Here is a 12,180-nt window from a genome sequence, read left to right on the forward strand (position 1 = left end):
ACTGAAGCACCTAGAACCACTCGGTCACATAGGCCGGAGTCTAATGACTACTGAAGTCGCTGATGTGGAGTACCTGGCAGTATGCACAATGCACCTAATATGAAAATTTTTGGGGGTGTTTAAATGGCTCTGAGCACTATGGGACTTAACTGCTGTGGTCATCCGTCCCCTAGAACTTAGAACTACTTAAACCTAACTAACCTAAGGACATCACACACATCCATGCCCGAGGCAGGATTCGCACCTGCGACCGTAGCGGTCGCGCGGTTCCAGACTGTAGCGCCTAGAACCGCTCGGCCACTCTTGCCGGCAATTTTTGGGGGTGTGCGGATACTTTTGATCACACAGTGAATCTGACAGGAAACGCGTGGCCGTCACGGAGTAAGGATTGTCCCAGTTTGTTAAAAGAGTCCAGATTGAAAAAAAACACATCACCAAATTCAGAACCAGAGAGGAAGAGGAAGGATGTTGTCGATAGTCCTGGGCTCATAGCTTAACCGTAAGCCTTGAAACGTTGTTTTTGCTCCAAAACTTTGCTTCTCTCGAAACAGAATTTTTCAGCGTGGAAAGCGCTCTATAGCCTAGACAGATTATCCGATTTATTTAATTATTTTAATGATAGTAAAATATGAATTCTAATTTAAAATATTTTTTTCTGACATTTGAATACAGAAAACTTGCCAAGAAATTTGGATGTTCTTCGAATAGGTGCCATTTTTTTCGAGTTATTTTTTAGAATCACATCGCGATAGCCAGCCAGATGCAATCTAATTTAAAAATTCGCTATTTCTATGGGCTTCAGAAGTAACGACGAGTCAGTGCAAGGCTTCGCGCAAACCAGGACAAGCTGTGAGGTGCGTACTTTGACAAGGGCTGCAGCTGCCATTTTTAATTGTTTGTGAGATTAAAATATTTCCTCATACACGAATATATGTTTAATAAATTGGTACAACCCCCATTTTAATAAATCAATCAATCCTTGCATGAAACCAATTACAACTTTACCCATTTTCCATGCCCCTCGACCAGAATCTCCTCTTAATGTAGGAGAAAAAAAAATTGGAAAAAAAATTTCACTGACCATCGAATTAGTGTTTTGTGAGCAGGTAGTGGTGGGCGCTGTGAGCTGAACCCCGTGTGTGACGTGCTGCAGGGAGCACCGGCTGCCGCAGCTGCTGCGTGAGTGCCTGGGCTCGCTGACGTGCCACGCAGCCATGCTGGTGCACGTGTCTGCGCTCGCACACCACTTCAGTGTTTTGTGAGCAGGTAGTGGTGGGCTCTGTGAGCTGACCCCCGTGTGTGACGTGCTGCAGGGAGCACCGGCTGACGCAGCTGCTGCACGAGTGCCTGGGGTCGCTGACGTGCCACGCAGCCATGCTGGTGCACGTGTCTGCACGCGCACACCACTACAGTGTTTTGTGAGCAGGTAGTGTTGGCGGCTGTGAGCTGACCCCCGTGTGTGGCGTGCTGCAGGGAGCACCGGCTGACACAGCTGCTGCGCGAGTGCCTGGGGTCACTGACGTGCCACGCGGCCATGCTGGTGCACGTGTCTGCGCGTGCACACCACTACAGCGACACGCTGGCCACGCTGCAGCTGGCGGCGCGCATTCACCGGCTGCGCCACCGCGCCAACAAGGTGACCTAGCAATGACACCACTAGCGACGTTCTAGTACCACGTTTGCTACGATGTTTCGTATCGATACCAATATTTTGAAATACTACAATAAAAATTTGTCAGAGATATTGATATAGACAGGATCGCAGGGTGATTTTTAATATCTTTTTCGTTAACAAAAAAATGACTTATTTACAGGGTGAAAACCGACAAACTCTGGGAGGTTGTAGGGGACATCAAAACAAATATTTTTCCCTAATGTCATTTAAACCGGTAGAGGAAGATTTCACTAGCGGGAAATTAATTAAACTAACAAACACTTTTCCATTTTTTATGACCAAGAGAGAACACATTAACACAACCCAATTTCAATTAGAGGAGGTTTTCAAAAATGGCACCATTAACACGTAAACAAAGGTGACACCGTCGGATGATGTTCTGTCTGACATGGGCAAAAACGCCAGGAGTATCACGAATTGTTCCTGCTACTGCTACTATCCAGGCAACCAGATCCTCTTCTGATGCAACAGGAGTTGAGTAAACAAGGTTACGCATCTCTCCCCACACAACAAAGTCCAGAGGGGACATATCTGGGGATCGAGAAGGCCATGGAACAGGACCACCTCTGCCAATCCACGTTTTTGGGAACCGTCTGTCCAGGAATCGACGCACACGACGACTGAAATGTGCCGGCGCCCCGTCATCTCGGAACCACATGCGTTGTCTTATAGGGAGCGGGACGTCTTCCAGCAATTCTGGCAATGCTCTGGCGAGAAAATTGTAATAGTGCCTGCCATTTAATGGCCTAGGTAGCAGATACGGCCACAATTAAACAGTCCCCAACAACACCGACCCACACATTAACGAAGAACCGCACTTGATGAGCGCTAGTAACTGTGGCAAGTGGGTTATCGTCATTCCAAACATGCGAATTGTGCATGTTGACGACTCCATCACGCCCGAATGTTGCTTCATCAGTAAACAACACGGGGGATGAAAATGTAGTTTGCATTCCGCACTGTTCCAGGTACCACTGCGAAAACTGTGCTCTGGGTGGGTAATCAGCTGGTTCCAGGTTGTGGACACGCTGTATGTGAAATGGACGCAACAATTGTTCTCGAAGGGCTCTTCTTACATTCGTCTGATTCGTCCCCACGTTATGTGCAATTGCACGAGTGCTGATTGAAGGATCCCACTCCACATGCTGCAAGACAGCTTCCTAAAATTGCAGCGTTCTTACCGTGCGACAGCGTCCCTGTCCAAGTAATCTGCTAAATGACTTGGTGTCACGCAGCAAAGGTCGTATGATGCGGGATACGGCGATAAGGATATTGTTATTGATAAACCCGCTGTACAGCTCGTCCGTTGTGTAGCGCTACGTAGTACGCACCAACCATGTCAGTGTACTCACTCCAGATGTATCGCTCCATTAGTAAACAGAGACAATGCACTACCACACTGGTGGACATCATTTGCCTACAACTGGAGATAGTAATACGGCCTCTAACAACTGAAGAGCGTAATACGGCCTCCACCGGTTTAAATAATCCTCATAGGAAAAAATGACAATAGGAAAAAATATTTGTTTTGGTGTCCCCTATAACCTCTCAGAGTTTGTCGGTTTAAATACTTTTCACCCTGCATAACTAGCTGCACTCGGATGTCAGTAGCTTTGTTATGATGAGTGATTGAGAGTAAGTAAGCTACTGTACGTGCGTAATATCAGCTACCGTCACGTGTCTGCCTGTTTGGCTAAGCATAGCTCGTGATGTGCGCGCCACTCTGTCCCTCCCAAGCTGTCGCAACAGGTGATACGTCGATATGTGCAGCCTCGCTGCCGAGCACTGCGTGCAGAAGGGCATGGGTGGAAGCACGCACGTATGCATCGTGCTGTTCAGTAGCTACAAATTACACAGCGTGTACATTATGCAACAAATGGTGTGGAAGTATAAACTTATTAAAGATTGCATAAGAATTTTACCCATTACTTTGAATCATGACACGCAACACATTTCAAACAATAAAAGCATTTTCACAAATATGATAAAGATCAAAAGTCAAAGAGTAAACAGCTTTTTCGAAAAGTAAGTATTTTCCTTAACTCCCGTAATATTCTTCAAATCAGTGAGTATCTTGTACTACACACTTTCTAAAGTAGCCTACATTCTTCCTCAAGGTTCGAACTATTTCCATACCAAATTTCATCAAAATTCGTCCTGCGGGTTATTCGTAAAAAGGGAACAGAGTTGCTTTGGCATTAATAATATTAATATGGATAAAACTTTAATTACGATCTCTTTTTTCGCGATTCGATTTTGATGGAATAAAGCCTGTATTGGTGCCACAAGCTATGCTCAAGTTACCTGTTAAAACCCCATCAAAATTCGTCAACTAATTTTGGAGAGGCGTGTTGAAACAGACAAAGAGACAGACACGACATTTTTACAGATTTATTATTAGTATACAAAATAAAATGCGAAATATGGAATGTACGTTTCGTTTGCATTAACCTCCTCGAACATAAAATCAAATACCAATGTAAGCAGTAAATATAATGATCATAAAGAATCCGCCTCGATTGCAAATAGAAACCGGATGTTGACCTAGGTTTCCGCGCGGATAACCACGCCTTCTTCAGAACACACTAAAACTACAAACTGCCTAAAGAGGCATGGTCCAACATTAATACAGACTCGAACAAAATGTAAAATCAACGGTACTTGTGTACCATGTCAATAGCTGTACTTATCTCAAACGTCAGAAGCGTGCATCTTCATCCCAGCCAACGTTCGGTAAACTGAGAGCTCGCCGCCCACCGAATGTTGGCTGGGGTGAGGGAGCACGCTTCTGACGTTTGAGATAAGTACAGCTATTGACATGGTACACAAGTACCGTTTATTTTACAATTTGTGCGAGTCTTTTGCCCTTTTGGGCGTTCTGTATTAATGTTGGCCCATGCCTCTTTAGGCAGTTTGTAGTTTTAGTGTGTTCTGAAGAAGGCGTGGTTATCCGCGCCGAAACCTAGGTCAACATCGGGTTTCTATTTGCAGTCGAGGCGGATTCTTTATAATCATTAAACTATTCACGATTGCTGACGCGCTGCAATGTTAAAAGGTCTTAAGAAATAAAAGATAAGCCAACCAGAAACAAAATTGAGGACATGACAAAAATTTGTACTATACATACTTGGCATTATTAGAACCTTTTTTCCAGAATAAAAGCACTCAACTTCTCTTTTTTACATCAAAGCACTTATTTAGTCTATCTGTCAAAATATTGAATTATAGTGCTTCTTAATCGGCGTGCTACTAAAACTTACAAACACCCATTGCCACTTGCTGGCTGCCTATCTAACGGCTTCCAGGAACAACAAAAACTTGATTTTCAGTATTTTTCGTGTAATCGTTGACTGAAATTAAAAATTGAAAGTAATGTTATAATCTACTAACAAGCGGGCCTCGCCTACTCGTCATCACCGATTTCTTTCAAAATTGTGGGCTAAGCAGGGCTTGGACAGAAATAAAAGTGACAGAATTGGTAGCTCCAGCTGGTCAAACGTTTAGAAAACGTTTTGACGCGGGCTGGGCGAAACATGAGCCATTTATGCTAGCGTAGTTCTCATACAGTGGTTGGCGCAGAGGAAACTAAGATGCACGCGGTAGTCTAAAAAGTTCGGTGAATGGTGTCATATCTGAACGGCAACTTAGCGCATATGTGTGTGCATGCGCATGGATCTTCAGAGATTTGAGGAAAATCGATACATAGCATGGACGGCATATGACTGGCTGTGTAAACAGACTGCGACCAGTTGAACGTAGTCGTGTGAGAGGAGGTGTCAGAGCACAATGGAGCAACGTGTAAACATCAAGTTCTGCTAGAAGTAGGGGAAGACTGCAATGTTGGTGCAGGTGTACGGGAGGGAAGCCGTGAGCAGAAAATGTGTTTCCGAACGATTTGAACGCTTCCGTGAAGGGAAGAAAACAACTGAGGATGAGCCACGTTCACGTCGGCCATCGACGGGCACAACCCCAGAAAAGATTGAGAAAGTGCAACAAATGCTGGCACAAGATTGGCGACGGACTCTCAGATTGATTGCGGAGGAATTGGGCATAAGCAAGGACACGGTGCACACCATCGTTCGCGATGGTTGGGTAAGCGGAAGATCTGCTCCCGATTTGTGCCTCACAAGCTCACAGATGAGCAGAAAGCAAAACGGATGGAAACGTCTGGTGATTTCATTTCCATGTGTGACCAGGATCCATGGCTTCTGAACACTATCGTCACGGGAGATGAGACCTGGTGCTGCCAGTTCAATACGGAATCAAAACGTAATCGATGTCGTGGTGTTCACCCTCTTTCCCAGTACCAAAGAAAAAGTAAATCCTTCTACAATAATCCAAGTTGAAAACACTGTTGATCGCTTTCTTCGACAACAATGGCACCATCCGCAAGGAATTTGTTCCTGTAGGTCAAACCGTTACTGCTGCATTTTACCAGTCCGTTTTGAACCGATTGTTACAACGTATCCGGTGGGTTCGGCCAGAATTGCACAGGAATGGAAAATGGGTGCTGCCCATGACAATACCCCTGCACATTGCGCGATCCGTGTGCGCCAATTCCTGGCGCAGAAGATGGTAACTGTTCTCGAACACCCTCCGTACTCCCCTGATCTGGCTCCTGCGGACTTCTTCCAGTTTCCCGGTTTGAAGGCGGCCATGAAAGGTTAACGTTGTGCGGACATGAATGCCATCAGAGATCGTGTGACAGCCGTTCTGCGATCCATTCCACAGCAGGCCTTTGCTGATAGTTTCCAAAATCTGTACGAACGTTGTCAAAAGTGTGTTGTAGCAGGTGCCGACTACTTTGAAGGGCAATAAAGAACATTTGTTTGTATCTTTTATTTTGTTTGTTGTCTGATAGTATTCACCGAACTTTTTAGACACACCACGTATAATCTTACGTTAAACGTGTTGCACAATAAGCCAAGCATTAAAGTTACAAATTGAGTACGTGTTTTGTGCCAGCATAACTCAGGCGCAGCAATTACCCGGCCCATATTCATTCAGTATTTGAGAATGAGAGTATTTGACAACAACAAACTTTACACATCATTTCAAATTGTTTCGCAGCTTTTTCACGCAGAAACGAAAAAAATGTACATTTTCGCTGTTCGTGAAGTAAAATTTCAGCATCCGATTGCTGTTTTAATTTATTTCTTCTTTGCTGCTAACTCTATTCACACCGCATTTTGGAGATAGTATTCATATATACCACTGGATGCACCTGCAAAATAAAAATTTTATACTGTTCATAGTTCAGGATGTATGATGTCATAGACATCGAGATGCCTGAAAAACTAGCTTTTCTTAAAACGGAGTGCGATGCTTTAAATATCGGGTATTGAGTGGGAGGGAGAAGGTGAAGATAGAATTAATAAAAGGTTAAGTAAGGTAATAAAACCATTTTCACATTTCAGTGTCAATGTAAATTATTCTTACAGTAAAGATACCAACTCTTAGTTTCTGCACAGAATCTAGTTTTGATATTAAGAAGTTAATAAGTTCAGCTTAAGTAACTATTTGATCACTCTGTTATAGTAAAATTACGCATTTACGTGCTGTGTCGTTGACACACCAATCACCATCTGGAAACAACTTATGCTAAAGCTGCCAACTAAAAGTCTGCCAGACAGCATTCCTTTTGTTTCAAAGTAATAACTAATACCTAAGAAAAGTGACCCGGAAATAATTATTGACTAAATGGATATACTATTGTTTTCTTTTTTTAAACTGTGGTGCAAATTGGAAAGATATTAATTGTCTGGATTCGAGTCTCTCTCTGGAAAAAAGTTCCAGTTATCATTTGATTCATGATACTAATCGGGTAGGAATACGTTTTGTAAAGGGTAACTGCGATCATTCCAGGTGTGCGCTAAAAGAGATTCATTTTGTGGAAATAGAAAGGTTATATTATAGGGTATTTAGACTACTACATCTCATGAAACTAACTGTTTTATTTTCTATCAACGAAAACATCTCAATTCAGTTCAAATTGCAATATTTAATAATTGCAAATTAACATATATTCAGAGTGAGGGGCTCAGCGAAAGCGTGATAATAGTATGTACAAACACCAGTATTGCCCCGATTCAAAGAATCGCACTCCCATGAATAAAAAAGATTCAGGCACCTGACTGCTTTACAAATAAGTTAATGTGCTAAATATTTCATGTTAGGCATATGAAATCTTAGTGGTTGGAAACATAAACCCTAATTTTGTAGGTTTCATTATTTTGTGGGGACATAAGAGAGTAAAAGCTTAGAAAAAATTCAAATTACATTTAATTTCTTGGTAGTGTGACTGCTCTTATTATCAAACACTGGATGAATATAGTCTGAGTAATTTGGGACTCTTTTTTAAGAAAGCGTATTTCCTCGCACATCTCAATGTTTATGAGATCGTGTCTCTTGAATTATGTGTCGCACAGTGGCAAAATTTTGCAAGTAGAGTCAGTGGCATATATGAGTACTGTCTGTAAAATAATTTGTGAATAGAAGTATAAGTAAACAAATAATAAAAATGAAAATATGTACAATACACGATGCTGAAGCTCTACTGCATGAACAGCAAAAATGCAGGAACCGACAAAGGTTTTTCGTTTCAGTATTTCCTAGGGATGTCACTGAGAAAAGTTTCGAAAAGATTTGAAAATATGTGTGAAGTTTGTTCGAAATGGCTAAGCGGTCTCATTGTGAAACACTCAATAAATATAATGCAGGTAATTTGTGCACCATGAGTTATGCTGCCTCAAAATACGTACATAGTTCCTAAATTTGATACAAATATTAAATCATAAACATTTTAAAAACTTTCTACAAGTCATGGCGACGGTGCACTGGGACTGAGAAGGTGCTATTCTGTTTGATGTCCTCTCTCATGGTGCAACGATCACCTCTCAAGTGTATTGTGCTTTTCCTTCTCCATGACAACGCAAGACCACACATAAGTCAGCGCACCTGGGGGGAGCCCAGAGAAATTCGTTGGACTTTTCCTCCTCATCCATACTACAGCACGGATCTCGAGCCTTCCGACTTCCATCTGTTTGGACCCATTAAGGATGCAATCTGTGGGAAGTGGTATGTGGATGGTGGGGAGGTTATTGGTGCAGCAAGACATTGGCTCTGACGTCGAACAGTAGAGATATGTTATGCGGGCGCAGTAAAGTGGCGAAAGCCATCGCATTGAACGGAGATCATGTTGGAAAATAGGCTTTTGTAGCCAAAAACTTGGCGAACAATATGGTGTATTGGAATCCTGACTAAAACCAAGCTGCTTTCAGAAACAAATGTGTAGGATTACTTCTTGAATCCCCTTGTATACAGGTACAAAAACGCGGCTGATGACTTGAATTTTGTAATGTGCATACGTACTGAAAATCTAATTTTTGTTGTTCCCGGAAGCCTTTAGATATGCAGTCTGCAACAAGAATCCCATTAGTAATATAGACTGAACGAGAAAAATTCTCGCATGCCGAATGTTAACCATCAGGTTTGAATAGTGCGCAGACCATTGACAGTTTCACAAAGTACACCGATGCGTTTAGTGGCACAGTGAGCGGAAAGAAGTGACCTGACGTATTCGCCGGGCTTGCAGTACGGCGGCCCGCGGTCGGGCATCTCGTGGGAGGTGTCTGCGCGCCTGCAGGAGCGCGTGGCGGGCCACTCGACGGGCAGCAGCGAGCTGGAGCCGTCGAGCAGCGAGCAGTCGGCCGACACCGTCATCTACCTGGGCAGCAGCAGCGGCTGCGCGGCCGACGACAGCGCCACGGACGGCGAGCACCCGCCGCTCTACCGCACCGCAGCCGCAGGTACTGGACCGCTCACCACGTAACCCCGATACCGAGGGTCTAGGCACGGTCACTAGGTATCAAGCGCAGATGTGCTGTGAGCAGTGACGTCAACGCTGACTCTTTGGCACACATGAGAAATACGGGCCCCACAACGGGCATGTGACGTCTCACTAGTCGGCTTCTCCGCCATACTACGCCAATGCTCGCCTCCGTGCGAGGCCCATGGGAAATTAAAATGTCAATGAAATGGTACCCACTACAGGTCTTAACTTTGTCGTGTGTTGTCGAAAGCTCAAATGGTTTAAATATGCAGTTAAGAATTATTAAACTCACCGGAAATAGTTACTCACTCACCACTGGAGACGGCTGCTGGAAGTTATACGAACTGTTGTGTCACATGTTGTGACATACATACTGTGGTGTGCGTACTGTAAGACCTTCAGTACACACACCATCATATTATTTGACTTGTCGCACTAACGAAGTAGGCGAGTGTCAGAAATATGTCTCGTGGTCTTATTGTGGCATGTTTATCTTCTGCCGTTAGGTCAGATGATAGAAATGCCACTTGCACACTTAGAGTAGCAGATTGATGGTGACCAACTTTAAACAGAACTTGGTTAATTTTCACACACATTTATTAAAATAATAAAAATCATAGACATTACGTAACTTGATTCTGGATGCTGTTTACAATTGACAACCTGAAGTTCCTTTGGTCTTGGTATGTTAATCTTATTCTCACATATCTCTGATACTTGACAAAGGGTCTAGTCACTTTCTCCATGGCTATGTACAGGAATACGGTAATCTTATTAGGCGCAGACTGAAACTTGACTATAGACTGGTACAGACAAATGCAGAATGACTAATCGGAGGTCTGTACACTCGTTGTAATATCTCGCACATTCGTGTATCACTGTGAGAGTGTGATCCACGAGGAGAAAAGGTTCTACATTAGCAGCAATCTCATTGGCTGCGTTACATATTAATACGCGGATCGGCGGAAGCAGAATTTGGTCTGTCTCTATGGCAGCGCCATCTCGTAGCGCGGAGACGGACGAGCGCTGCGCCTGCGCTGTTGTGCTTAGTGGGGCGCGCTCTAGTGGGAAAGTTGTGTACGCGCTGACTATGCGGAACTATGTACACGATACATACCATGGCCTGTCTTTCTTTTACATCTCGTGACTCTCTCGCCTCACCTCGCCACACAGAAGCTTACAGGCGCACTGCGAACACTTGTTTAACTCGAACACAACCTTCAACACAACCACTATTTTCATGTTATGATGTGCTATTATTACTAACTTATTTATTACGTAAATAAACAAATTTCCATTTATTTAAAAACATAATGCTATATAAGAAATATAACGTAAAGCCCTTTTACATAGCGACATTCTGGCTTGGAGTTGAACTACCATAGGCTACCGGACACTGTAATAAGTAAGCGTAGACTTTGCAGTTTTCCTACCAGCCTTGGTCTGTTAAGATCGTCACCACGTTACCTGTATGTTAGATGTGTTCTATACCTACCACATTCTGATCTCTCTGTTTGCGTATGTCTTACTAGCTCCCCCCCAGAAACTGAAAGTGATGAACCATTTAGAATCTGAGTGAGGGCATATAAAAGGCTGCATAGCCTACGGAACATTTTTGTTGTACGTCTGCTACTTAAAAATAAGCCGTATTTATAGAATAATTGAAATTTTCAATTTTTAATTCGAATTGTATTCGAAAATTGTTGATTTGTTACGTGAAAGAGAGCGTTGTTGTAGTAAATGCAGATTTCCCATACAGCACTAGGAAAGGTAATTACCTCAAAAGAGGTAAATCTAAAATAAAACACAAACTAAAAACATATTAAACGTAGCTTCAATTCTTCATTGAACTTACATCAAACATGTTTCTGGTGCTTACAAACAACTTTCGCATTTATCAATCATACCAAGAAACACTTGTCTTTGATCATGACGAGAACGATCTGCTGAGTACAAAATAAAAACAACAATTATATATATTATTTTACGTTGTTTATGAGAACTATACTTGTAACAAAAGCAGTCACTTCGGTTACATAAAAGTGCAGAAGCTACAAAGTAATTTTATTACATTAAAAATGCAGTTTATATTTTGTAAGGACTCAAAGTTCACAGTATACTGATATTCAACGTTGTGCAGTTCTAATTATCTGCAAAACAAACAAACTAAAAGAAAAGAGAAGCCACCGGCTCTCAGTCTCTCTTTTTCATTCATTCATTAGTGTATCTTCCCCTAGCAGTGCTACCAATACTATCTGTAATCCTACCATTTACCATGTCATTTATGTAGTTTACCAATCCTACAGAGCCGCAGTTTTGGTAGAGCGCAACTTTACTGTCGTCCCAATCGACTACTCGTGGCAAGTAAGTTTGCTGCATGGCCCTTAGTGTTTTATTCCTGTTTTAGTTATGTTCGCCACGAGACATCATTTTCGTTTGCACAGCGGCAACAAAATTACGTGTATTCTCACAGCTGTCTGTTGTGCAGTTTCGCATCTGAATGGTGAAAATTGAGCTTATTAGATGCCATCCTCGTTTCGAAAGAATCGAAATATATTAACAGAATGTAAAGTTTACTAATGACAAAAGCAAAGTTCGAAGTGTATGTTTTTGACAAAGAGCATACTGGTAGGGTAAATTCTCAGCACTTCAGAGAACTGGCAAAATGGGAAAC

At 42.7% G+C, this 12,180-nt stretch overlaps 1 protein-coding gene across 1 annotated transcript in view; it reads left to right on the plus strand.

Moving 5' to 3' along the window:
- LOC126417005 (kinesin-like protein KIF26A) overlaps positions 1 to 12,180 on the plus strand; it is a 247,829-nt gene that overhangs the window by 170,918 nt on the left and 64,731 nt on the right. The window contains exons 8-9 of the mRNA XM_050084892.1: positions 1,474 to 1,636; positions 9,270 to 9,483. Coding sequence (XP_049940849.1) covers positions 1,474 to 1,636; positions 9,270 to 9,483 — 377 coding nt within the window. The remainder of the gene's footprint in view (positions 1 to 1,473; positions 1,637 to 9,269; positions 9,484 to 12,180) is intronic.

Source organism: Schistocerca serialis, chromosome 8 (genome assembly GCF_023864345.2).
Source record: "Schistocerca serialis cubense isolate TAMUIC-IGC-003099 chromosome 8, iqSchSeri2.2, whole genome shotgun sequence".
Taxonomy (NCBI): domain Eukaryota; kingdom Metazoa; phylum Arthropoda; class Insecta; order Orthoptera; family Acrididae; genus Schistocerca; species Schistocerca serialis.